The following is a 27,785-nucleotide window of genomic DNA, read 5'->3' as shown; positions in this document are numbered from 1 at the left end:
TGGGCCGTTGACAAATAATTCAGCTGTTTTGTAGCCTTGATGATATCAGCACATGTTTTTGAACATGTTGGTTAAAGTCTGTGTGTCTGCATCTGCCATCTGTAATGGATCAGTCTTCTCCCTTTGACAGCTACTTTGGCTCAGTGAGCGACAGACTTTCTGCAGCCAGCAAACACTTGTTGATCATTTGAGCAAGTAAAAACATTTTAAAGTATTAATTTATTCTCTCTAAGGTCATTTTAAGGTTTTGAAAAATGTCGTGCATACACCTTAAAGAGGCCACACGAGCAGACATTAAAATGGCTTTAAAATGTGGTAAAAGTTTAATTTGTATGTTGTAATCTTTTTCTTTCTCTACAGCTTTCCAGTGGAAATCCCATCTATGACAAATACTATCGACAGGTATGCAAATATCTTCCCAAAAACACATTTATATTTACATTAAGCTGTAGTGTCTTTTATATAATCGTATATCTTTCACATACTTTATTCAGGATCCCCATTAGTTATTACCGCCGTAACAACTATTCTTCCCGGGGTCCACATAAAAGACAAAACAAGACATTAAAAATCAACAAAACCAAATAAAAATGAGAGAAAATCTCCCAGAATTATAATGTCAACGTTACTTGACTATATCAAATACTAAATATAGTAAAATAGAAGTATCTGTAACTTCACAATACTTATTGTGTTAGCAGAACAAATATAATCAAGCTTCACATACAGATGATCATATGTCTCCTTAACTGATTTCTTTCTTAATTACATTGCTTAAAATGCGTGAACAATATATCGTAAAGTAGTGAAGACATTTCAGAGGATTCGACTGTTCCTTTAGAGATGGCCGAAGTATAAAACAAACAGATGAGGGATATATAACTACAGTTATTTGTGTGCACTGGCCCTTTAAACTGTGAACTAGCTTTAGCTGCTTGAATGAGAGGTAGTGTTGGAGTGAGCAGAGAGCTCTCTTCTCTCCTTTCAGTTCCGGCTTCTGTGTCCAGTAAAGGAAGTATCTCTATGAATTAATAATGTTTCCGTTTGCCCAACATGTCAGGAGAGTTCGCTCCTCATGAAAGTCTTCCAACAGATCCAATACTAAGATATTAGACGGCTGAGAAAATAGCTTTGCTTTGTCATCGGTATTATTGAAGTGACTTCTTCATTTGCCTCTTTCTCCTATTCAAACATATGTGTGTCTTTCTCAGCAGCACAGATGTGTTACTGATGTTTCTGAGATGGTATAAAACAGAGGAGCAGGGACCTCCTACTGCATATGTATACAATGCTATGTGTCATGTATAAACAAACCTTTTTATGGTGCTTACAATACTATTAAAATAACAATACGTAGCCACTAGTTTGCCCTGAGCTAGCACAGGTCAGCGAGCTCTAATGATTGCACGAGGATCCATGAACAACAGTTAGACTATCATCAATGTTGTGTAAATGTATCTTTGCTAAAAATATGTTGTATTCTTGTTACTTCAATGTGTATTTTCAGACACATTTAACATTTTGAAGAAAAAGACTATCCGGCCACCCTGAAGCAACTCTGAGGACACCTGAGGGGTCACGGACCCCCTGTTGAAGACTTCAATAATGACAGTGTGTGTGTGTGTGTGTGTGTGGTGTTTGTGTGCAGGTTGATCCGACTGGCAGTGGGCGGGTGGCAGCAGCTGATGCCGCTCTGTTCCTGAAGAGGTCGGGCTTGGCGGACTTGGTCCTGGGGAAGGTGAGCCGAGAGCAGCGCAGCATCGTTACGTCTCTGTTGTCTTTCAGCTGTTTATGTTGATAAATGTACGTACTGTGTGTGTCTCCATAGATTTGGGATTTGGCAGACTCTGAACGTAAAGGTGCTCTTAACAAGCAGGTATAAATGCACCGCGGCGTCGCATCATAATGGATTTGTTTGTTTATGTGCATCAAGTGCGTTTGATCACTAGTTTTATGTCTCATGATGTGCACCTGTTTCCCTCAGCAATTCTTCATAGCGTTGCGGTTGGTGGCCTGTGCTCAAAATGGGCTGGAGGTGGCACTCAAGAGCCTTAATGTGGCTGTTCCTACCCCGAAATTTGTAAGTCACAAACGTATTAATTAATTTAATTCTTTTTATTCAATCTTAAAATAGATTTTTTTTTTTTTAAGAGGGTTTTGAAAAAATCAAATTATTATTATTATTATTATTATTATTATTATTATTATTATTATTAATTAATTTTTTTAACAATTGCACCATCAGCCCAACTTAGTCTGAAACGGCTATTATGTTTGTCTTTTTCATAAATGTTTGTTTGTTTGTTAGTTTTTACCTGCCCAAAATCAAATGACCTTTGTGGATTAATAAAGTTGTATTGAATTGATTTGAATAGAATTAAAGAATAACTGAGTTTTGTTTATCTCCAGCATGACTCAAGCAGCCCGCTGTTAGCAGGAGGAGCGGCTGTTGACTCTTCCTGGGTGGTCAAGGTGAGGCAGCGTGTAGTTTATTATCTTTTTGTCTTCATGTAAGAAGTGTTTCTTTGTAATGTGCTTTCATATCCTTCCTCATAAGTCTGTCAAAATGTCAATTAAATCAAGTCAGCTCAAATACTACAGACATTTACAGCCGTACAATGTCAATACGACAAAATAAAAATAAAATAAAAGACAAATTAGTGCATGAATTCATTAAATTAACTGATTTTAAACTGATTTAAATAAATAACGTATGAACTGCTTAGCAAAATAACGTGAGATGTTGAGGCACACTATTATTATTTTTTGTCTTTTTTCTTGCATCTGATAAAATACAACAATTTAATAATAATAACAAATGAGACTCAAAATTGCTGAACTTAAATAAACTTATATTTATCACTGTTATTGTCTGCATGGATCTGCAATCTGTCAAACAAATAATCATTGGTCGTACCGATTATCTCAAAATGTCAGTATTCAAACGTTCTCTTCCTCCCTGATGCAGGATTTTATTTGAGTTTTTATTTATTTATTTTTGCAGTAGCTGCATCAGGAATTCATCACGTTTGAATTGTCCATCTCTAATAACTTCACACCTGTTGTTTTTGTTTTTTCCCCAGCCTGAGGAGAAGCTGAAGTTCGACTCCATCTTTGAAAGTCTGGGTCCAGTCGGAGGGATTTTAACGGGGGACAAAGTCAAGCCTGTCCTGCTCAACTCCAAACTGCCCGTGGACATCCTCGGCAGGGTACGATCCCCAAACGGGACACTTTTACAATCTGTTGACAAAGTGATTCAAAAATAATCATGCATGCACAGTGACAAAACTAAAGAAATGTTGGAAGAAATAACACAAGAAAAGAAAAGTTAATTTGTGCAGGAGGCTTTAAAATGTTTTTTTCAGATGATTCACCGTGTGTGTGTGTGTGTGTGTGTGTGTGTGTGTGTGTGTGTTAGGTGTGGGAGCTCAGTGACATCGACAGAGATGGCATGTTGGACAGAGATGAATTTTCTGTGGTAAGAAACGAGCTGATGTCACAAAAGAAACAACAAATAAGTTCCAGTTAGTTTCAGTTTCAGTTTCCAAAAAGGTGTTTTTCTCTAGTTTCACAATCTAAATATTCCAGGAATAGATTTTAAAGTTCATGCACTTTGTCTTTCAATGGAATCGTACCATGATATACGTCATATCAGGATATCGTGATGCACAATTACAGCGTCCAAAATCAATAATAATAAACAAATATTAACTCCTCTCTCAGTAAAGCTGATCATTTTAAGATTGTGGTTTTGTTTTTACATCACCACTCGGCTCAATGCAATAAGCAAAAGGTGTGTATATGGAAATATATATATTTCTTCTCATCTTATGCTCATTCTGCACTTAAGTTCTTAATTAAATAAGAAAACCATCAGTACTTAATTCACACAGGAGTATAACAAATAGGCTTTACATGTGGTTATTTCATATAGACTATTTATTTATTGAATTGCCAGAACACATGCTGTATCGTGATAGATTTCTGCCATACTTTGCATACGTGTGCACAAGCGTGTGCTCATGTTATACGTACACTCAGTGACGATCACAGGCTGTGGAAATCCTCTCTGTAGCCCTGAATGGAACAAATCAGCCGTATAATAACTGCAGGATGTGTTATTGATAATTGTCTTTTTTATCATTGATTTTTGTTGCTCTTTCCCAGGCCATGTATCTGGTGTACAGAGCCCTGGAGGGGGAGCATGTTCCCATGTCCCTACCACCTCCCCTGGTTCCACCCTCCAAGAGGAAAAAACCCTCGGTGCCTCCCGTGATGCCCCTGTTACCCTCGCCCCCCTCCGTCAAAGACAGTCGCTCCTCCCACGCTGGCTCTAAGACCATACCCCACCCTCCTAAACCCGCCCCAGCTCCCGTCCCAACACCAGCAGCTGCCCCTGTGAGTACGGCACCCGTCTCTCCTGTGCATGCAGTGCCTGAAAAGCGCTTGGATGTTTTTTGATTTTATCATCACATAGCTGCAACTACAAACATTTAAAAATGATTTCCAACTGGCTGTCTCAGTGTGTTTTTCAAAAAAACAAGACGAGTGGGAGCGTGAAGGTAAGTTTTCAGTGAGTGTAGTCTGCGTAGGTTGTGTTTAAGTCTGTTACGAAGCAGCTTTAGTGCTAATTAAGAACGTGTTTTATTGCCTGTGCAGTGGGTGGTGTCGACAGCAGACAAAGCAAAGTATGACGAGCTATTCAGCAAGACAGACGGCGACATGGACGGCCTTGTGTCTGGACCTGAAGTCAGAGACATCTTCCTCAAGACCGGCCTGCCCTCTGCCACGCTCGCTCGTATCTGGTAGGTAGGGACGGAAAATCTCCCGTTCAGCTCCTCCGGCAGCACATGAGACTATTTCTGTTGAACAAACGCAACTTAAAACCATTTTAGTTGATAGATATTAAACCTTTCCTCTTACTTTGTTCTTTATTCTCTAGTAAAGCCTGTTTATATTTGCCAAAATTCACAAATGTAGTCTCAAGAGAAATCCATCTTCCAGGACAGAAAGACGTGCAATAAATGTTATTTATACAGTAGAAGGAAATAACCACAATGTTACTGTATGGAGAATGAGCTGTTGGGTAAATACAGTGCGACACTTACTTTGAGAGTACGACGTGTTGGCATCAGGCTGCAGAACTCTAAAACATCATGCTGTGTTTCCACAGTTGTGTTGATAAAGGTTGAAATTATAATCCCTGTGATTATTAATGTAATGATGTCCGAGGTCATGTTGGTGCAGGATGATTCCCCCAGCGCTGCAGTGCGTGCGGAAACATCTCATTATATGGATTTGTATCTTCACACAGCTGATTAGTTTCTGTCCTGTTGGGACTGTCCTGCGGGTCGGCCTCCATAACCGCTGAACACGACGATCCGTCAGGCGATCGGAGGTGTGACTCTTTCCCTCTTATGTAACCGCTCTCTGTTTGTGTTCTCAGGGAGCTCTGTGACATCGGAGACATCGGGAAACTCACCCGAGAGCAGTTTGCTCTGGCGCTTCATCTAATCAATCAGAGGCTGACTAAAGGACTGGAACCTCCGCAGAGTCTCTCCCCGGAGATGATCCCTCCAGCCGACAGACAGAACATCAAACAGGTGAGTCGCTCGAGTCCGTGAGAAGAATCCGGGATTTCTGGATCCTTTTTTTTGTCTCTATTGACTTTGAAGATGCACATTTGTAATTAAAAGAACTTTATTTGAAACGCATGCCTCCCTGATAATGACACTAATGGCTTCTGGCAGTATTTTTTACTTCCTTGATTTCTTTCCCGACTCTGTATGTTTATTTGTAGAGATTGCTTGATACCACTTTTTTATATGCTGATACAAATCTAATAGCGTCTTTTCCCTTAAACAATATACACTTGTATGGATGCACTTTGCTTAACCAAGCCATCTAAAAAACCATGAAACCAATACAAAGCCCACAACATGACTCGGTTATGAAATACTGCTGCTGCTTTTTATTTAAACTTTTAGCAGCATGTTTGATTGGTCGGCACCCTTCAAACAATGGAAATTAAATTTAAAGTGAAAATGTTTTATCTTAAGAACTTCTTTTTGGAAAAGCAATACTTTAATTCTGCAGCTTTTTTATTTATTTATTTTATATAAAAGCTCTGTGTGTATTTTATTATGTATTTATTATTTATTAATTAATTAATTAATTAATTAATTAATTAATTAATTAATTAATTATTTATTTATTTATTTATTATTATTATTATTTATTTATTATTTATTATTATTATTATTTAATTATATTTTATTTATTATTTATTGTTATTATTATTATTATTATTATTATTTTTTTTTTTTTCTGACTTATTTGTGTATTTTTGATAAAAGTTTAAGTATCTTGTTTAATTATTTTAACTGACATTGTTCCTTCTTTCTCCTGTTTTTGTGCATTTTGGATTTTCTTTTAGTTTTTAGCTTGCAGCTTTGTGTTTTTCTTTTCCAACTTACACTTTAATGCTTTTCCTTCTGTGTCCTCTCTTAACATTTTTACATTGCATCCACTTCTCACGTGCAGTGGGATGATCCTGAGTGAGTGTGTGTGTGTGTGTGTGTGTGTGGTAGTGTTAGACTCTGGGGCATCTCATCACTTTTAACAGACCGCCTCTCTTTGTCATCTTTCTGCTTTGTCTCACTCATTTGTGTTTCTGTCACTAAAACTAAATCATTGTTTAGTTAAACCTTTTAACTCCATCATTGTATGCCTCGGAGGTAAACTGACAAGAGCAGAGGTTGCTGTTTTAAGTATTTTGGGATGCTGACGGCAAATCATCCGGTCTGTAGATGCAAATCAAATCAGCTAAATGATTGTACTGTAGCGTATCATTACCCTTGACTCGGTCGCCCTCCCATCCCTGACATTTTGCGTCTCCATCAGTGGCTTCATCTGTGATTTTGGTCCGTTGTTCATTTGTTTGTGCTGTGACAGTTCTTTCTCTGCAACATGTCATCAATCTCTCCACATAGTGTTAATTCTTCTGACTCTATAACGTCCATATGTGATGAGAGGTAATTCTTAGCCTGCAGTTCATCGTTGTTCAGGTGTTTCACCCTCTGGAGTGATTTTAATCCTCTTGTATCTTCTGTCTCGCTTCCTCTTCAGAACAACGTGGCTAACCTGGCAGCGGACTTCTCTGCCATCAAGGAGCTGGACTCTCTCAGTAACGAGATTGTCGAACTACAAAAGTAAGCTGTTGCTCTCGTACTTATTCATTTTAAATGGTAAAAGCATATTGTTACTGGTGGTTTCATCACGATACAATACGATTAACCCAGGGGCAACAATCTGTTATATGTATATCAACTTACAAAACTACAATATTTGACTCTTTCACACAATATAATGAAAAACAAACCTTCATGGATGTATTCTTGTTGGACTATTTTTGGAAAAATGGTTCAATGTAACATTCAAATGGGCATAAACACGCAGAGAGAGGAAGTGGCTGTATCTCTGTCTCCTGTTCTGACCAGCAGGAGGCAGTGTTCTCCACAAACTGAGGGGACTGGGCCGCCCGACTAAATCTATGTATCTGGAAACAAGTGATTTATATTAACTGCTGGTCGCAGCTAAAGTTGTTTTCTGTCAACCACTCTGGGTGAAGTTTAAAACTAAAGTTTAAAACTCAAGTACACAAGATTATATCTCTCGCAGACAATAAATCAACATTTGTGTTTGTGCTGCAGCCTCTCGAACACAGCAGATGGCTGTAAAGTGACAGAATATATACCAGACTTTATTTATTCACTATTTTATTTCTTGGTCTAAAACACTTTAAGTTAAACACTTTTTAAAAAGTCATCTTTAATAACAAAATACTTACAGATAGCAGATCTGGTTTCACTGAAGGCTGATCATCAGTATCGGTTGTTTTGGATTTAATTCAAAGGTGTTCAGCTTCCCTTTTCGAGAATGAGAGTGAGAAAGTTGGTCTTACACACACACACACACACACACACACACTAGCTGACAGCTGTTTGAGGAAGGAAGTGAGGAAGATGGATAGAAATGGAAACTAGGTGAAGATCAGAGCTTCAGTCTGGCAGCAGATCGAGAGCTTAAAAGATGATTCATGTTTGTGACTGCTTCAGAATGTGGCCGCAGCCTTCTGCTCAAGATGAGGAGGAGGAGGAGGAGGAGGAGGAGGATGGGTAAGAGGAGGATGGGAGAGAGACTGTAGCTTTTTTTCTGGGAGAATATGTAACGTTGTCAAGGGAGTTGTGCATTTTGATGTGAGAGGAGAGAGAATATAAAAATAGCTTCTGTTATTTTTAGTCGGTGTTGAAATGAAAGACAAAGGATTTTCAAGGTTGATGCCTGTTTCTGTTTTTTATTTAAATTCAGTAATCTAAATGTGAAACTAAACCTGAATAATGAGTGTTATTATTATTATAATAATAATAATAATAATAATAATGTGTTCTGTGTTGCTTTTACACAACTAATGCACATAATGCATATTAAATGTTACCTTTTGTTTTACGATGTGTGATTTCAGAGCTGGAATAATTAAACTAAATGTATAATAAGGGCGCAGCCTCCTTTTTATATGATTAGTTACAGTTGATCAAAAAGCATATTTATTACATATTTTTGTGTTACGTTTTTAAATTAATTTCTTTATTTTTTAATAAATCAACATTTAAATGCTGCAAAGCTTTTTTAAATATTTTTTTATATATATCTTTATTTTATTTAATTCTGTTTAAACCAGGTATGTCTGCACAGTTGCAGATTATGCTTCGGCTACATTAATATTATAATTCTATTTGTAGAGTTAGATTCCAGTGGTGGCTGCGTAGGATTGTTTCAGACTCGTGTAAAACAAACATTTCCAATAACTGAGTGTTTCCAAGAAACGTCAACATTTACTGAAAGAATATAGATGTAATCATTTCCAATCATTTGTTTTTATCTAACAAAAAAATAATAATAAATAAATAAATAAATAAATAAATATATATATATTTATATTGTTGGCGTTTAAACTTTCAAAAACTGCACACACAAATGAAGGCACGCGTATTTATTTAGTTTCCTTGTTGCATCAGTTTGTTACTAAATCAAATGAGTAAAATAAAATAGATACGTTAATGAAATCCAACGCTGGATATCAAAGTGTGCATACTGAATTTCCTTTCATAGCAAAGATTGCAGTTCTCTCCCTGCGTGTAACGATTAATAATAATAATGATTTATATCAGTCGTGTTTTATGACTTGAGACACAAATGGTGTGAGATGTTGGAGTGTTATCTCCAGACATCGACTGTAACACTGAGCTCAGTGTTTCTGCTGCGTCGTCTTCTTAAGATTAAATCCACATTTATTAATTGCCGGTTGTACACAAGTTGATACTCCTCCCTACGCCTCACCCCGTTACAGTTCCTCTCTGGCCGGGTGATGAACGAGTGAAGAGGATGAACGGGCAGAACAACTGATGGATGTTGTAGTACGGCTCATCATCACTCGTCCCTCCTCCCTTTCTTCCTCCCTCCATCCTCGAGGCAGCCATCTGCGTCTCACTCCTCATCTCTCACACATTTGACTGAGCAAGCACATTCTCACTTCCTACAAAACTCACCCTCATCTCGCATCACGACACACACACACACACACACACACACACCTGCTGTAGCTGCAGACGTTCAGGCGTCTCTGTACTGTGGAGTTGAGATTTCAGGACATCATGGTGGTTCTGGGAGAGGAGGTGGTGGTGGTTCAGGGGCAGGGCAAAGAAGGCTCCGTGGAGAACTGGCTGGGGCTGGGTGGGCTTGGAGTACCGGGTCTACCCTCTCTGTCGTTGGTGGCTAAATACTCCTGTCTCTTGTGCTGGACCCCCAGGGAGAAGATCACTGTGGAAGAGGAGATCAAGGAGAAGGAGGAAGCCATCAGGCAGCGCACCAGCGAAGTGCAGGTAAGGTCACGCTGTCTCCGTCTGTCTGCGAGTTTGTCTCTGTTCCCAGTGCGGACAGAAGCGATGTAGTGTCTGTAGTGTCTGTAGTGTCTGTAGTGTTGCGCTGGCGTACGTGTATGAGCATGCACAAAAACACTGGTCAAAACAAAGCCGACGGTAAGAGCCCGTACGTGCTAAACAGTTGTTCACCTTTTGTCGTGATGTGTTACTGGAGGAGGAGATCAATAATAAATGCTGTTCAGAAACACAGTTAACGTTTCTCTCAGAGGCTGGTGTCCTTGTGTAGGCGTGTCTGCTGCCTGCCGAGCCTGAGAGATGGGCTCTATTTTAGGAGCTGATGGCTGATCTGCTCCGCTTTTCGGAATTCAGTCTGACACTGGAGCGTGAGGCTGGATCTCAAGAGTTTCACGCTGATGTAGCTGAATTTCTTAGCTGCACTGCGGGGTTGCCTCGAGTGCTTTCGGCTATTTATACTGTATTGTGTTTTCTAAATATATCATTTGCATCAAGCATTCTGTCGTGAGCTGTGCTGCTACCCCCCCCCCCCCCCCCCCCCCCCCCCCCCCCCCCACCCGGCTAGACCAAGACTTGCCCTGCAGTGTTTCGTAAAGGTCGAGAATTTATTTATGGCGGTCTCACGCGGTGGCTGGGAGCGCCGACATCCATCACATAAATGTCAGGTGCAAAACGGCATTGTTTTCACAAAGCTGAAAGTTCCTTTCCAGGGCTTTTGCACTTGAAAGCATCGTATTGGAAGACGGATCGATACAAGTTCTCAGCTGCATTTCCACAAATGTTTGAAAAGGAGAATAATGCACACAAACTTATCCTTGTGTAGGTGGGAAGTGCAGCCATATGTTGTTGTTGTTGTATAACCCTCCACTGAGGTGTGATGGGTAACGCTGGCATTTTTATCTCAATGCAACCTTTACTGGCTAAATAAAGGAAGATTAAAATATAAGTTATACATACAGATAGTGTCGGGATGAACTAGCCAGAGACCTTTGTTGCATTCTCCCCCCCCCCCCCCCCCCCCCCCCTCCTTTTCTGTCCATATAATGTTTTACAGAAGTATTTTTTTAGTCACACTGTGAAGTGCACACGTAATTAATTCATGTCATTATGCAACCTGCTGAATGTTAGTATTCATTATTAACAACATGATGCAGAGGTTATGTGATCATTAGTTTATTATGACTATATTTCTGTTCTGTTTACAAAATAATTGACCTTCACTCGTTCCTTTTTCCCTTCCTCGTGTTTTGCACGTCTTTTTGTCCCTTTTCTTAGTGTCTGTTGCGATGTAAAGAAAGAAAACGTATTTAAAATGTGCATGCGTGATGTTTTCTCACCCCTGGAAGATTAAAGAGTCCCTTGTTTTCCTTTCCTTAATTATTCATATATTAAATCTGTGTAATTAAAGTCTGTTATTTGAGCTCCCTCGTCATCTCTCTCACGCTTATTTCCTTCCGTCTCCTCTTTGGCTGGATGTCTGCAGGACTTGCAGGACGAGGTGGCGAGGGAGAGCGGGGAGCTGCAGCGGCTCCAGACTCAGCGTCAGAAGGTGCAGGAGGCCTTGGATGAGCTGGACCAACAGAAAGGCTCCCTGGAGGAGCAGTTGTCTCATATTCGACAGCAGACAAACCAAGAGACCCATCTGGTCAGTGTTGCCATTTATAACTACAGAAATGACTGATCACCAGCACATCAGTGTGCACATTGATGAACCATTCCCGTCTCTTTTCATAATGGTTTCTGTGCGTCACAGATTTCCTCGCTGCAGTCGGAGCATGAGGAGCAGGAACAGAAGATATGTCAGTTTGAGGAGGAGCTGGTGCAGGCGCGAGAGGAGCTCCTCGCTCTGCAGGAGGAGAGCAGCAGGCTGCAGGAGAAGGTCCAGGCCGCTCAGGAGCAGCTCACACCTCTGCAAGAGTCGGTCCGCGACTCCTTTACACAAGTTGCACAGGTCGGTTTGTCTGAATCTCCTTCCTCCGTAGAAAATAGGACTTATGTTTTATTTAGTTCTTTCATTATATTTAACTTGCTTGTCTTTTATCAAGTCAACTGCTGGTTTTAACCTTTATTTTATATTTACTTAAGTTTTAGTTCACATGCCTTATTAATTCTTACTGGTCGGTTGCTGATCTTATTTATTTACATTTTTATTCCTACTTCTGGCTTTAAATCACATTTATTATTTATGTGTCTGATTTAAATTTAGTTTATTTATGTCTATTGTTTTATCTTAAACGATCCATATAGTGTTGGCGGCTGCAGCTCACGCTGTGTGTGGCACATTGTGCTTCCACCTGGAATGAAACGTGCTGTATAAATACATTTTGCTTGCTTTGCTTATTCTTTAACTCTCCGTATCACTGCTCTCTCAGGTCCAGCAGAAACTGAACGACCTTCAGGTGGAGGAGAGGTCAGTGACTGCTCAGCTCAGCTGGAAGAGAGCTCTGGAGGACAGATCTCCTGTCATGGTCAACGGATCAGCAGGCCCCACTGCAGAGCTGCACCAGGGGGACCTCTTCCAGCAGGACCTCTTCCAGGAGGACCAGCCTAAAGAGCTGAAGGAGGAAGAACCAGCTGCTGTCTACTTTCAGCCGAAAGAACATTCAGATCAAAACGAGAAAGAAGGAGAAGAGGAAGAAGAGAAGGAGGAAGAGAGTCCAAAGACTTCAGAGGAGGAAAAGTTTAAACATGATGCCTTCGATGATCTCTATACTAGTTTAGCCTCCTCCGAGTTGATGTACAATAATCTGTCCACCCTCAGCAAGCCACTGGAGAACGCGGTGAGAGGAATAACTGAACCTTAGTTATCAATCCTTTAATAGATGAGTTAGCAGTTACGCTACTCGAGCATTGTATGAAATGTAAACTATAACGTCTACATTCTCAGAATATGTAGTAACTAGTCATTGCTGTGTTCCGATCACGTGTGCAGGAACACCGTAGCCCGACACCTGACGTCTACTCGCAGGCCATAGACGTTGCAGAGGAGTCGCCTAAAGAGAGCCCACCACAGGTAAAAGAGCTTTAGTGATGCTTTCTCAAACTCCCGTTACACCCCCGACTTTAGTTTAACCCACGTGAGGCTTTCAAGGCTTAAGTTGTGTGTTGTAAACACAACTCGCTGTCCAACAGGTGGCATCTCCAGAGCCGGCAGAGTCCCCAGAAACCACGGCGTCCTCGTTACCACCTCAAGTCGGCCCTCGCTCTATGCCGCCTCAGACCAGCCCCCCCTCTCTGCCTGAGATGGACTTTTTCAATCCGGACCCTTTTACTGACCGTGAGTCTAAAGATGAGTTGGTTACAAACAAAAGGAGCTCACATCGAGGTTTAAATACAGATTTAATTGTACTTCTTGTACATTTCAAAGAGTTTGAAGTACTTGATGTGGTTAAGATTATTTTAAATGTAACAAAAGCCTCAATGCCGTTACGTTGATGATGTTTCTTAAATCTTTTTACAGACGATCCATTCAAAGATGATCCGTTTGGTAAAGCAGAAGTTGCAGGTAAGTCCAAGTTAAAGTGATGAGCAGGCGGACTAATCTCTCTCTCATGTAACGAATGCTTTAATATGTGTTTGATGTTGTCTTCCTGTTTCTCTTCAGATCCCTTCGGAGGAGATCCGTTCAAAGGCTCCGACCCCTTTGCTGCAGACTCTTTCTTCCAGGCCACCAGCGCCCCCTTTGCCTCAGACGACCCTTTCTCTGCCTCAGCCGACCCGTTCGGTACCACTACTGGCGTGCCAGAACCAGACCTGTTTGCAGGCAAGCCGAATGACGCGGCGACTGCACCGGCGGCAGGTCCGGATCCCTTCACCTCCAAACCTACCAATCCAGCTTCAGCAGCCAAGGATCTGTTCAGCTCCACAGGGAACAAAGTGGCCGATTCTGACCCGTTTGGAGGCAAAGTGAACGCCACCGGGGAGGGGGATCCGTTTGGTTCTAAGGACGGAGGGACAGATCCCTTCAGCTGCTCCTCACCCTCCTCTGATCTGGCCGTGGTGAGTAGACCTGCTGCACAACCTGGACACGTGTATTGGGAGGTTATTGTGCGTTGTTAAAGTAAAGAATAAGACATAAATTAAATGTATGATGCTGTGAAAGGTTTGTTTACCAGTCATTGTATCACTAGTTAGTTAACAAGCCTATATCTTTGATTATTACCAGTTAAAATCATCATATAGCCAAAGTTTAAAGTAACAGTAACTAGAATGGTGCATTCACATGCTGATTACATGGTCCTATTTCCCGTGTTGGGGAGTTTTCTTCTTGTGTTCATGAGCTTTAAGTCGTAATGTGTAAACATGGACGCGACAAAGAAGATGTGTTGTAACAACACAATATCTGTTTCTGAGTCGTTCCCACATGAGGGCGCGTTCACGTGAATTCTCCCAGTAGGGAACTCATTTCTCTGATTATTCCAACACAACATGAATGCAGCACAATGTTAACAGAAGTGAAATATAATTTGTGTCTCCGCCCCGTGATTCAAAGTTGAATGGGTTCTTCCTTGGCCCAGGCTTCACTCTTCCACCCAGTGTCATGAACATCCAATAGTTTATTTTCATATAAGTATAAGTAGTATTGTAGTATTAGTATAGTATTGTAGTAGTATAGAGTGTTGTTTTATCTGTGGTGTTTGTGTGCAACCACTGAACACAATATAAACGCAACACTTTTGTTCCCCCCCCCCCCCCGAGTTGAAATGAAAGATTTCAGCCTTTTCTTTGCACACTAAAGGTGCATTTCACTCAAAATCTGTGTTAACTGAGCACAAAAAGTCCACTCTCCAAATGTGCAATATGCTAAATACTCCACGTTCTGTTTTTAGAAGGACACTGCAGCATCCAATGACCCGTTCGCTCCAGGTGGCACCACTGTGAACGCCAGCTCAGATCCAGGTATGACTTGTGGTTGTAGCGCCACCCTGTGGGGACAGAAGCCATTGCAGCTGTTAAAAATGTACAAAATACATTATTTACAGCGTCTGCATATAAAAGCTCCGTGACCTTCACACGTGTGTTTCAGATCCGTTCGCTGCTGTGTTTGGTACTGAATCATTCGGCGGGGGCTTTGCAGATTTCAGTGCTTTGACGAAGGTAATGAAGAGGTGTTCTTGATGCCCCGCGCTTCACCGACACGCTGATGAAATAACACGAGAGTCGCAGTTTAGTATCGAGTGAAACGCACTGAATGTGAAGTCGATGTAGAAAGAGTTGCGACACAATGAACTCACGTCTGTAAAACCAGAACATCCTGTGTGTGTGTTGTGTGTGTGTGTGTGTGTGTGATTACAGTTAATTTAGCTGACGCTTTTGTCCAAAGCAAAAAATAAGTATATATAGTGTGCGTGTGTGTATATAGTATATGTATATTGTGTGTGTGTGTGTGTGTAATATATATATATATATATATATATATATGTATGGTTGTATTATCTCTCTATCTTGTCTTGTATATATATATATCATCTATATGTCTGTGTATGTGTAATCTCTAATATATATATATTGATAGTATGTTGTGTATATATATAATAATATCCTATATCATATGTATGTGTGTATATATCTATATATCGATATATATATATGTATGTTTATGTATCTATCTATATACGATATATAATCTATATTTATATATATCTATATATCTATATATATCTATATTCTCTATTATATCTCTATATCTATATCTAATCTATATCTTCTATATATGTATGTTGTTCTCTCTATATATATCTCATCTATGTATGTGTATATATATATCTATCTATATCTATCTATACTATATCTCTCTATCTCTATATATATAATATAATCTATATATATCCTTATACTACTATTATATATATATCATCTCTATCTCTATCATTATAGTATTATATATATCTATCTCTCTCTATATATATATATATCTTATATACTATATGTAGTGGTAATGTATCGTATTTATGTGTATCTAATATATCATATCTTCTGTATGTCTGGTGTATATCTATATATATATATCTGTCTTTTTGTGGTATACTATCTTATCTATCTATCTCTCTCTACTGTCTTTGTGTCTCTCTCTCTCTCTCTCTCTCCTCTTCTCTTTTGTGTCTCTCTCTCTCTCTACTCTTCTCCTCTCTCTCGTCTCTCTCTCCTCTCTCTCTCTCTCTGTGCTCTATCTGTCTGTGTCTCTCTGTGTCTCTCTCTCTGTGTGTCTCTCTCCTGTCTGTGTCCTCTCGGTCTCTCTCTCTGTGTGTCTCTACTGTCTTGTCTCTCTCTGTCTCTCTCTCTTGTCTGATATGTCTGGCTCTCTCTCTGTCTCTGTCTGTCTCTCTCTCTCTGGTCTCCTGTCTGCTGTCTCTGTCTCTGTCTCTGTGTCTGTCTGTCTGTCCTCTCTCTCCTCCTCTCTCTCTCTCTTCTCTCTCTCTCTCTCTCTCTTCTTCTCTCTCTCTCTCTCTTCTCTCCTCTTCTCTCTTCTCTCTCTCCTCTCTCTCTCTCTTCTCTCTCTTCTCTCTCCTCTCTATCTCTTCTCTCTCTCTCATCTCTCTCTTCTCTTCTCGTCTCTCTCTCATCTCATCTCTCTTCTCTCTCTCTCTCTCTCTCATCTTCCTCTCTACTCTATATATCTCTCTTCCTCTCTCTCCATCTTCTCTCCTCTCTCTCTCTCTAATGTGTGTCTCTCTCTCTTGTGTGTCTCTCTCATCTCTCTCTCTGTGTGTCTCTGTCTCTCTCTTGTGTGTGTCGTCTCTCTCTCTCTCTATCTCTCTCCTCTCTTCTCATCTCTGCTCGTTCTGTCTCCTCTCTCTCTCTACCGCTGCTCTCCTTCTCTCTCTCTCCTCTCATCGCATCTCTCTCATGTACTGTCTCTCATCTCTCCTGTCTGTCCTCTCTCTCTCCTGTCTTGTCCTCTCTCCTCTCACTGTCTGTCTCTCTCTCGACCTGATCGTCTCTCTCTCTCTCCTGTTGTCTGTCTCTCTCTCTCTCTCTCTCTCTCTCTCTCTCTTCTCTCTCTCTCTCTTCTCATCTCCTCTCTCTCATCTCTCTCTCTCTCTCTCTCTCTCGTCTGTCTGTATCTCTCTCTCTATTCTGTCAGTATCTCTCTCTCTCTCTCTCTCTTCTCTCTCTCTCTCTGTCTCTGTCTCTGTTCTCTCGTCGCTGTCTCTTCTCTCTGTCTCTGTCTCTCTCTGTCCCTCTGTGTCTCTGTCTCTCTCTCGTCTCTCTCTTGTCTTTCTCTCTCTCTCTCTCTTTCTCTCTCTCTCTGTCTCTCATCTCTCTCTCTGTCCCTCTCGTCTGTCTCTCGTCTCTCTCTCTGTCTGTCTCTATGTCTCTCTCTATGTCTCTCTCTCTCTCTGTCTCTCCCTCTCTCGTCTTCTTCTGTCTCTCTCTCTGTCTCTCTCTCTATCTTCTCTCCCCTCTCTCTCTCTCTCTCCTCTCTCTCTCTCTCGATCTCTTCTCATCTCTTCTCTCTATATTATAGTGTGTGTTGATATCTATATTTAATTATATAGATATACAACACATATATATATATATATATATATATATACACATATTCACTATATATATATATATATATATATATATATATATAATATAGACCATATATATATATACACATATATATATATATATACATATATATAGCTATATACATATTATAGATTACACATATATATTATATATATACACATATATATATATATATATATTATATATATATATATATTATATAATTATAGTAGTATTATATATATATATATATTATATATATATATATATTTGTATATATATATATATATGTGTATCTAGATTATATGTATATCGCCTCTCTCTCTGTCTCTCTCTCTCTCTTCTGTGTCTCTCTCTCTCTGTCTCTCCTCTCTCTCTCTCTCTCCTCTTGTCTGTCTCTCTTCTCTCTCTCTCTCCTCTCTCTCTGTTCTCTGTGTTTCTCTCTCTCTCTCTTGATGTGTCTCTCTCTCTCTCTGTCTCTCGCTCTCTCTCTGTCTCTCTCTCTCTCTCTGTGTCTCTCTCTCTCTGGTCTCTCCTCTCTATGTCTCCTCTCTCCTCTCTCTTGTTTCTATATCCTCTCTCTCTCTCTCTCGTCCTCTCTCTCTCTCTATGTCTCTATGTCTATCCTGGTCTCCTGGTCTCCTCTCTCTCTCTCATCTGTATCTCTGTCTCTCTCTCTCTCTCTATCTCCTCTCTCTCTGTCATCTCTCTTGTCTCATCTCTATATCTCTTCGTCTGGTCGTTGTCTATCTATCCTCTCCTATGTCGTGTCTCTCTTGTGTGTTTTTGTGTTACTATCTCCTTCTCTGTCGTGTTCCATCTATATGTGTGTTGTAGTCTCTATCTCTCGTCCTGTAGTGTCTATCCTTGTGTGTGTGTTTTGTGTGTGTATCTCTATATATATATATGTATGGTTTGATTTGGTGTGAACCTTCTGTTTCAGTCAAACGGTGCCGACCAGTTTGGCATCAACAATAAGAACCTGTTCCAGGATGAGAGCCAGTCTGTCGGCCCCGATGTGCCCCCGGCCCTGCCCCCGAAAACGGGTACGCCTACTAGACCACCTCCTCCACCTCCAGGTCAGTACATGCTATGAAAGTGGGTTCGTCATTTTAAATAAAACAGTCTTTAATGTTGATATATTGTTCATGCTTGGTCTGTTTTCTACAGTATGTCTTTCCCCACTAACGTTTGTCTTCAGTTTACGTTCTGTATTAATTTGCAGAAAGGCATCTTCGTCTACTGGCACTGACAAAAGGATTTTATTTTAAGAGCTGCAGAAAGTATAATTTCTTGTGCGTGTCTGTATTAACACTCACCTGTGTGTGCATCTCAGGTAAAAGAGCGTCCATCTCCAGAACGGACTCGTCCGACTCCTTCCAGCGACGAGGACCCTTCCTCCAACAACCTTCAGGAGACTTCTCCTCCTCAGCCTCCTCTTCGTCCCTGCCTGCCAAGGATCCTTTAGCCGACCCCTTCGCCCCCTCCTCCCCTCCTCGTCACAGCGCTCGGGAAGCTGACCGATTTGCCAGCTTTGACAAAGTGAGCACATCCCACTCGCCCTCTCCCTCACCTTCACCTGACTCTCACTAGTCGCTGCCCTCTTCCTCTTCTCTGCTAATAAATCACATTTAGTTGTTTAATTAAGTCACAACCCCGAAGCGGAGGCCAGCTTTGCAAATCGCTCCATCCACTGCCTAAATAATCCCAAAGTGAAGTCACCAGCTGTAAAATGTCACAAAGCAGCAGGTTCCTGACGATGACCTCGTTTCCTTAATGAGCGATTAAATCTTCCATACATGAGTTTATTTCTCTTGCATCGTGTCTGCTGCTGGTGTATATTTTACCTCTTTAATATGAATGCTATATATATTTTTTGCCTTGTAAAGATTCTTTATACTTGTGTTTTTACTGATTTATTTTGTGATTGCACTTAATGTGAGCGCCATGAATGTCTTACTTTACGAGGAAATGTCATTATAGTAATTATAGATACACTGATATATTAATTCTGCAACGTATTTGTAGTCGCAGACGCAAGTTATGCTGCATATTAATTAAGTTTTAGACCTCGGTTCATGATAGAAAGACTCCTAATGGTTGGCAGTGAATGGAGAGATGACGGGCCGCTTGTGTTAGCGACCCCCCCCTCAGCACAGCGACGTTACAGCCTGTGTTTGTGCACCTTTCATTCTTAAATCACATGTTTTATTGCAAAACGTTCCATTTTTATGCACCTTTTTTACACAGTAATTGCATCTCAGGTGAATTTAAAATGGTGCATATTTTCTGGATGTGACCAGTGACCGGGCTCAGAATCAATATGTCGCTGAGTCTGCAAAATTGTGGCGTTAAAGGCATTAAATCAGTTGATCTTAATGAGATGCATCATGGGTAAAAGCCCATTTCAAACCAGCTATTGTTGTTTTTACAAACTCAAGTTTCTAAAAGCTACAAATAATGAATTTTATAATTTCTTCTCACAAGCAAGAGCCCGGTTACTGTAGTATTATATTTCTTTAACCGAGAAGAAAAAGGGAATTAAAGTTCTTATTCAAATATGTGCAAGTAGTCGTAAATCTAAAACGATAAGAAACAGGAGAACGAGCGATCGATCTACACCTGGACGGAGTCTTTGTTCATCCATCAGGATGAAATTAGGATGGGATGACCGCCCTGATTCTAGCGCCTCTCCTGTCACATGACTGCGCCCGCATGTCCCTGTTGACCTCTGACCTGCACGCACTCACTGTGTTTGGCTCTCGTTCACTCATACCGCCTCCGCCATCCCTCAAATCAGTGTTTTATTTTCTTTCTTCCTTCACACATGCTGCTATTTATTTATCCTGCACATCATGGAGCCCCGGAAGTTATTTTTTTAATCTTATGCGCAAGTTAATTAACTGCACAAGATAAAGAATATCAGCTTTCGGGACTTTAGGTGCTCCGTAGTTTATTTCCCCTCCCCCCCCCCATCTGCATTTTGTAGTTCGTTCAGCCGTCGTCTGTTCAGCAGTGTGTTGTGGAGAAACAGATCGCCTGTCTCTCTCTCTCTCTCTCTCTCTGTCGGTCTCTCTGGCTCCTATCTGCTCGTCTGGGGTCTCTCTCTCTCTGCTCTCTCTCTCTCTCTCGTTTCGTCTCTCCTCTAGCGCTCTGTCTCTCTCTCGGGGCGTCTCTGTCTCTCGTCTGGGGCTCGTCTGGCTCTCTCTCGGGCGTCTCTCTGTCTCGTCTCCTCTCTCTCGCTCTCTCTCTACGTCTCGCGCTCGCGCTCTGGGTCGCTCCTAGGCTCTCTCTGCGCTCTCTCTGGGTCTGCTCTCTCGAGTCTCTCGGCTCGACTCTGTCTCCTCTCTCTCTGTCTCCTCTCTCTCTCGCCTCTCTCTCTCGGGCTCTCTCGCTCTTTCTGTCTCTCTCTCTCTTCGTCTCTCTGTCTCTCTCTCCTCTCTCTCTATGTATCTCTCTCTCTCTATCTCTCTCTCTCTCTCTGTCTCTCTCTTGTGTCTATTCTCTCTCGTTCTCTCTCTATCTTCTCTCTCTCTCTCTCATCTTCTTCTCTGTCTCTCTACTCTGCTCTCTCTCTTGTCTCTCTCTTCTTCCTCTGGTCCTCTCCTCTGTCTCTCTCGCTCTCTGTCTCTCTCTCTCGTCTATGTATCTCTCTCTCTCGCTCTCTGTCTCGCTCTCTGTCTGCTCTTCTCTCGTCTCCCCTACCTCTGCTCTCTGTCTCTCACCTTATTCCTGCTCTCTCCTCTTCTCGCTCTCTCCCACTCTCTCTCTCTCTCTCTGTCCTCCTCTCTCTCTCTCCCCTCTTCTGCTCTCTCGTCTCGCTCTCTGTCTCTCTCCATCCCACTCCTCTCTCTTCTCTCGTCTATCTCTCTATGTATCTCTCTCCCCACCTCTTATCTCTTCTCTCTATGTATATCTATGTTCTCTCTATCTCTATCCAGAGACCCTCTATCTGAGATTCCCACCCTCTCACTCTCTATCGCTCTCTCTCTCTCTCTGTCTCTCTCTCCCCACCCTCTGTCTCTCTCTGTCTCTCTCTCTCTGTCTCTCTCCCCCACCCTCTCTCTCTCTCTGTCTCTCTCTCTCTGTCTCTCTCCCCACCCTCTGTCTCTCTCCCCCACCCTCTCTCTGTCTCTCCCCCACCCTCTCTCCCTCTGTTTCTCTCTGTCTCTGTCACTTTGCACCTCTGTCAAAATAAGTTTGAATAAAGAGTTGAATCAAGGGCACCATCTCTGGCTTCTATGTGCACCCATGACACCCCTCTCTGCTTTTTAAAGGACCATACCAACGCTTTTGCATTTTCAGTTAATTTACCACCAAGTTGTGTCGATATATTCTTACATTACCTACGAAATAAAATACCAAAGCATGCTTTAAATATGAGAATATTTCCGAGCAGCCGACTTTTGTTTGTCAGTTCGGTAATTTCTGCTTTGTTGTGCGATGGTAGACACTTCGCACGCAGGAAAGAGTGGTATGCTTTGGTAATGGGCTGAAACATGCAGAAACACCAGTGTATGGTCCTTTCAAGTGTTTTGACAGAATGTCCTCAGTAACTGAAAGTAAAGACAGAAGCAGCAGATATGTTCCTTTAGGTTTCTCATCATTCCTCTTGCTCAGATCTTTAATAATGTCTGATTTCATTCATATTCAAAAGCAGCAGTGGATTGTAGCACCTACAAGTAATAAACGCATGTTCTCTACTAAATCTGTTAGATGTTTCTTAAATGTTCTCATCATGCATGTCCTGCGCCGCTCTCCACCGCTCTAAAACACCTGCTAGTGAACGCCGTCATCTCTAACTACCTTCATGTGCACGTGTGGACGTGCACGTACCTGTGATGCTTCTGTCTGTCGTTCACTGAGAGTAAAGGAAGCTGTTGGCACTTTGCATGTCCGGTCTGTAACGATGAACTGCCTTGGATCTTAAAGTTCGTTTTTTGTTGTTGTTAACCTACAAATGTCATTTTTGGTCACATGACTCCCACCTCAGTCCCTGGTCACACAGCTGATCCACAACACATGGCCATTTTTTTTACCTGCCACATCCAACTTTCACCCTGTATTTAACCGGCTCTATTTCTATTGCATGTCAGCTGTAAGGTCAGGTCAGCTGTAAGGTCAGCTGTAAGGTCAGGTCAGCTGTAAGGTCAGCTGTAAGGTCAGGTCAGCTGTAAGGTCAGCTGTAAGGTCAGGTCAGCTGTAAGGTCAGCTGTAAGGTCAGCTGTAAGGTCAGGTCAGCTGTAAGGTCAGCTGTAAGGTCAGGTCAGCTGTAAGGTCAGCTGTAAGGTCAGGTCAGCTGTAAGGTCAGCTGTAAGGTCAGGTCAGCTGTAAGGTCAGCTGTAAGGTCAGGTCAGCTGTAAGGTCAGCTGTAAGGTCAGGTCAGCTGTAAGGTCAGCTGTAAGGTCAGCTGTAAGGTCAGGTCAGCTGTAAGGTCAGCTGTAAGGTCAGCTGTAAGGTCAGGTCAGCTGTAAGTGGGTTCATCATAAATATCAGTTCAGACTCAATAAAGAGAATAAACAAATGATAAAAACTAAAGAAGAAGCTATCAGAAGGGATGTGTATGTTACGTGTAGTTATCTGATATTATTATGATGCTTATTATTATTGTTGGTCATCAGCTGACTCTAAAATGATTTATCTTTGAGAATCTGTTAACTGTACATGTGTTTGTCTGTGTCTCCTTTCCCCTCATTATTCTTTTGCATTTGTGTGTTTTCTCCTTCCCTCTCGTGTGTGTGTGTGTGTGTGTGTGTGTGTGTGTGTGTGTGTGTTCATGGAGCAGTATCCGACAGAGGAAGACATGATCGAGTGGGCAAAGCGAGGAGAGCGAGCGGGAGGAAAAGGAGCGACTTGCCAGGCTCACCCAGCAGGAACAAGAGGACCTGGAGCTGGCCATCGCACTCAGCAAGTCTGAACTCTCCTGAGGAGCCCGTCTTCCTCCCCCCCTGACCTCCCTCGTCTCCCCTCCCTTCCTCCACTGACCTGGCTCGGCACCTGGCTCGGCACGGCACGGCACAGCCAGCACAGAAAGCACCAAAGCAAAGCAGGGGGGCTGTATAGGACTGATTCAGCAGCACCTGCTGGACCCCCATGAAGAGACTTTCTGAGAAACGCATCTCTGAATGTCCCCAGACTGTTCTCGGTTCACTGGCAGTATTGTGTTCCTCCATCACGTCGGCCATGTTTTTGACCACGAATGGAGTTTAATGTTCTGAAGGATGGATTGTCGAGAAAATGAAATGCAGTGACTATATGGATTTAGAGACCAGGCTACAAACGCCACATTAACTCTCCAGAATGTAATTTATTTAATGCTCTCAGTACTAGAAGTCCTCCACTAACTCTTCACTTTATTAAAACACTTTAGATTCCTGAAGATATATTGAGACGTTCTTCTTTAACTACATATACGTCATCATTTGTTTTTGTAGAGCCCCAAAAAAATCTCCCTAATTTCCTTCCAGTTTTTGGGGAATTTTCCCGACACTTAATCTTGAAGTGCGTTTAGTTTCAAGACAGTCGGGAAGAAGTCAGTATTTTTAAACTGAGTGACTTTTGCAGTCCTGTACGATGGCAGAGGGCCTTTGAGATTCAAACATTTCTACTTGTTTAACTGGAAGTTACCAGTCCGGATATGTGAAACGCATGTGCAGATTTATACTACGATGAACAAATCCACAGCTTCTCCATACCTCCATGTCTTTTTCATTTCTATAATGCGTTACTTAGCCCGCAGTCAGCTTATTATTTCAACTATTACATGTAATTAGCATTAAATTCCACGGATACAAGGGATTGCAAAAAAAGCAAGAACTGCTTTCTTGAGGGATATTTGAGTCTAACACCAAATAATTAGCTTTTTATTAGGATGAAACGTTCAATTACCTTCAATTTTACTAATGTGGCCTCAGATTAAAGAACCTTTTGTTGTTGTTGTTGTTGCTGCAAAACATAATGTATGAGTGTACGCCTCAGTAGCACAGATGTTGGATTTGTTTGTTGAGAGAAGAGTGTGTGAAAAATAAGATCAACTTCCTCAGGTAGTCGATATTCATTTCACAAGTTCCACAGCGGCTCTCATTTCAAAGTGTGTCGCCGTCTTTTGTTTGCGTCTGTATGAACTTTAAAGTTTTCTTTGCAGAATGTTGTTTTCAGGAGATGATTTCACAAGCCTTACACAAAGTCAGTTGATTAGAGGCTCTGCGTTTTTGGTGGAGCAGTTTGTCTTTCTGTGTGTGTGTGTGTGTACTTCAGGCTCTGTGGGGATTTTACCCGCTGGTGTTGCATCCACACGCCTGTTCACACCTACACAGTTGGCTGGCCAGTGATTCTTCTTCTTCTTCTTCTTCTTGCTGGGTTTTCTACCTGAACATGAACTAACACTGAGTGCTGAACTGTGATAGATGTTTTTTAACAAGGGAAGGCTCAGTTGAAGATTAGGAAGCCTTTTCTTTTTCTTTGCTTATTTCTGACCAAACCGTGCACAACACGTAGAACACTTCCTGTTTTATCTTTCTCTCTTTGACCTTGTTGAGAAGGAGCACAGGTCCCAGTTTACTGTTCTCATGTTTACCCAGTTTACTGTCCGCGGTTCAGGCTGCACTTCCTCCTCTGTGCGTCTCATATTGCATTTCACATTTATTGTAAATAGAGCAGGAGTCGTCTCTCTTACACACTCACAGCTGAGTCTCCCGTCATGCCTCCGGTTGAATTCTCTCCCATTTAAAGGCCAGACTCCTTCTACGAATCAAAAACCACTTTATGTTTCCACGCTCACCCATAAAGGCTTTTTGTTTTTTGTTTTTTAATTCAAGCTAATTGTATTTTCTAACGTGTAAGAAAAAAAATCATTATTTGGAGTTTTTGGACAGAATATGTAATGCATTTAATTGAAGCAGAATAAATATTAAACGTGTAGTTTTGCAGTTTGTTTGTTTTTAATGGGATCAAATCATGTCACTGTTTTAAACGGCCGGTCGTGGGAGAAGTTTCAGATCCTTCTCTCGTGTGAAAGCAGAAATACTGCATTTAAAGAATACTCTATTACAAGAGAAGACCTACATTCAAATGTGTAGTTGAGTAAAAGCAGTGGTGAAAGCACATTTACTTGTACTGTAGCATATTTGAGGTACATGTATGTTACTTGTGTTACTTCTGATAAACTGATGCGTTAAAGATTAAACTACCTAACGGTACTTAAAGGAACTAAATTAAGATCCATCTTGACCAACAACATTAAACGTCTCCCTACACTTAATAATTCATGTCTATTAACAATCCAATAACTAATAATTTAACACTCGTGTGGGACAACATACATTTAGCAGGACTTTTACTTGTAATGGAGCTTTTTTACATTGTTTTATTGGTACTTTTACTTAAATAAAGACTAAATATCAACAATATAAACGTGTATATAAAAGATATAAATATTGTTCTATTATTGGATTGTTATTGTTGCAATAGATGCATTCATGTTTAAATGACATTTATGATGTGGAAACCATAGCTTCTTCACACACGTATGTACATGTGAGTATCTCAATCTATAGCAATACATCTTGTTTTATACATGCTGTACTTAGGAAGTGGATATTTTTTATCTGTATCTGTCGATATGGTTTTTAATGCAGCATTAAAATTTACCACAAAATACAACATGTTTTATAATAAAACATATAGCCGATTGACATACGAAATACATTTATTAAAGTATAATATCTGTATTATAGGCCTGTTTTATATACTTATATATTATATATAATTTTTTCTTAAATAATTTATCTTAAAAGCCCATTCTTGAGTAATTGTGTAAATAATCTCACCATAATTTCACAGGAACTGTAGATGTTAAAAATTCCATTTATTATTGGGCATTTTAAAGACTTCTGCTTGCTTAAACATACTACATATAAATATAGTTTTTCAAACGCTTTGAAACGTTATTATTTTATTATTATATTATATGCTTTTATATTTGATTTTATATTGTATTATTTTATATTATATTCTATGTATTTATATATATTATATAGTTGGATAGTTGTATATTAGCTTATATGATATTTTATTTATTTTATATTATGGTAGATGGATAGTATATTATTATATTATATTATTGATAGGAGATATTGTTTATATTATTTGATTATATATGTTTTTATATTTGATTATAGTTGTATTATTTGAGATATATTATAGTTTTATATTATATTATTTTATATTAGATTTTATTTTATTTTATTTAATATTATTTTTATATTATTATTATTATATTATATTCTTTTATATGTATTATGTATTATATTTTATTATATTATGTTTTTATATTGTATATTATGTATTATATTATATGTATTTATATTTTATATTAATATTTAATTGTATATTATATTATTTTATATTATATATTTTCTCTTATATTGTTAGATTATATTATTCTATTGTTATATTATATTATTATAAGGTTATGATGAAAAACTTTATATTTTCTGCTTTATATATATAACTTTCTTATGCATGTATCTACATATTACATACATATTAATTAAAATGTAATGATCCAGACTGTGCAGCAGGGTTGTAACGCGGAGGGCTTTAGGACCTGCAGCAGCTCCATCTCTGTGCATTTCAATGGGAAAGTTATTCTAATGGAGATGACGGCGACACACACCTTTCCACGTCAGGAAGGAGGAAGACGCGCAGCAGCTGTGTTGGTATGAACCCAGTGAGCTCCTCTCCTCTGCCCGCTGAGGAAACCTGCTCTGTGCACTACATCTGGATTATTCTGCTGCTTCACCGGATCTCAGGGCTGTGACATGAGTTTTATCACCAACTGGAGGCGCAGCGCGAAGAAAGATGACAGTAAACAGTGAGTTTAAAAAAGGAAAGCTTCCTAAAAAAATAATAATCTCTGCAAGTCCTGGTCCTGTTGGTACCTGTCTGTTTTTAAATTCCGGGGAGAACTTAATCTCACTTTTATAAGGTTCACACGTTATCTCACGCTCTCACACTGAGCACAACATGTTCATGCATCCTCTTTAGACTGAACACACTCCTGTGATATGATCTGTGAAGTCTGTGTGTGTCTACAGGATACTGCTGGAAAAGTCTTATATATATATACAGTATTTATATATATATATATATATATATATATATATATATATATATATATATATATATATATATATATATATATATGGAATAAAAGCTGTTGAGGAAGAAATAAAGTGCTATTATAAATCCACTGTAGATACTGAGTGTGTCATGATGCATTACTGGTCTCATTAAGTCTTTGTCAGCCTGCAGCCTGTTAGACAACAT

At 40.3% G+C, this 27,785-nt stretch overlaps 2 protein-coding genes across 2 annotated transcripts in view; both read left to right on the top strand.

Moving 5' to 3' along the window:
- eps15 (epidermal growth factor receptor pathway substrate 15) overlaps positions 1 to 25,384 on the top strand; it is a 28,313-nt gene extending 2,929 nt beyond the window's left edge. Inside the window, exons 2-25 of the mRNA XM_029429210.1 lie at positions 361 to 402; positions 1,649 to 1,738; positions 1,829 to 1,876; positions 1,985 to 2,080; positions 2,410 to 2,472; positions 3,084 to 3,209; positions 3,419 to 3,478; positions 4,168 to 4,398; positions 4,660 to 4,805; positions 5,447 to 5,603; positions 7,129 to 7,211; positions 9,869 to 9,941; positions 11,440 to 11,601; positions 11,710 to 11,907; positions 12,329 to 12,736; positions 12,889 to 12,969; positions 13,089 to 13,233; positions 13,417 to 13,461; positions 13,561 to 13,955; positions 14,786 to 14,855; positions 14,983 to 15,053; positions 18,400 to 18,535; positions 18,793 to 18,998; positions 23,242 to 25,384. Coding sequence (XP_029285070.1) covers positions 361 to 402; positions 1,649 to 1,738; positions 1,829 to 1,876; positions 1,985 to 2,080; positions 2,410 to 2,472; positions 3,084 to 3,209; positions 3,419 to 3,478; positions 4,168 to 4,398; positions 4,660 to 4,805; positions 5,447 to 5,603; positions 7,129 to 7,211; positions 9,869 to 9,941; positions 11,440 to 11,601; positions 11,710 to 11,907; positions 12,329 to 12,736; positions 12,889 to 12,969; positions 13,089 to 13,233; positions 13,417 to 13,461; positions 13,561 to 13,955; positions 14,786 to 14,855; positions 14,983 to 15,053; positions 18,400 to 18,535; positions 18,793 to 18,998; positions 23,242 to 23,373 — 3,264 coding nt within the window. The 3' untranslated portion in view covers positions 23,374 to 25,384. The remainder of the gene's footprint in view (positions 1 to 360; positions 403 to 1,648; positions 1,739 to 1,828; positions 1,877 to 1,984; positions 2,081 to 2,409; positions 2,473 to 3,083; positions 3,210 to 3,418; positions 3,479 to 4,167; positions 4,399 to 4,659; positions 4,806 to 5,446; positions 5,604 to 7,128; positions 7,212 to 9,868; positions 9,942 to 11,439; positions 11,602 to 11,709; positions 11,908 to 12,328; positions 12,737 to 12,888; positions 12,970 to 13,088; positions 13,234 to 13,416; positions 13,462 to 13,560; positions 13,956 to 14,785; positions 14,856 to 14,982; positions 15,054 to 18,399; positions 18,536 to 18,792; positions 18,999 to 23,241) is intronic.
- A 1,621-nt stretch (positions 25,385 to 27,005) lies between these two features.
- ttc39a (tetratricopeptide repeat domain 39A) overlaps positions 27,006 to 27,785 on the top strand; it is a 29,327-nt gene continuing 28,547 nt past the window's right edge. The window contains exon 1 of the mRNA XM_029430289.1: positions 27,006 to 27,330. Coding sequence (XP_029286149.1) covers positions 27,278 to 27,330 — 53 coding nt within the window. The 5' untranslated portion in view covers positions 27,006 to 27,277. The remainder of the gene's footprint in view (positions 27,331 to 27,785) is intronic.

This window comes from Cottoperca gobio, chromosome 4, assembly GCF_900634415.1.
Source record: "Cottoperca gobio chromosome 4, fCotGob3.1, whole genome shotgun sequence".
Classification (NCBI taxonomy): domain Eukaryota; kingdom Metazoa; phylum Chordata; class Actinopteri; order Perciformes; family Bovichtidae; genus Cottoperca; species Cottoperca gobio.
Note: the sequence above shows the minus strand (reverse complement) of the source record. Positions and strands in the feature narration are given on the sequence as shown.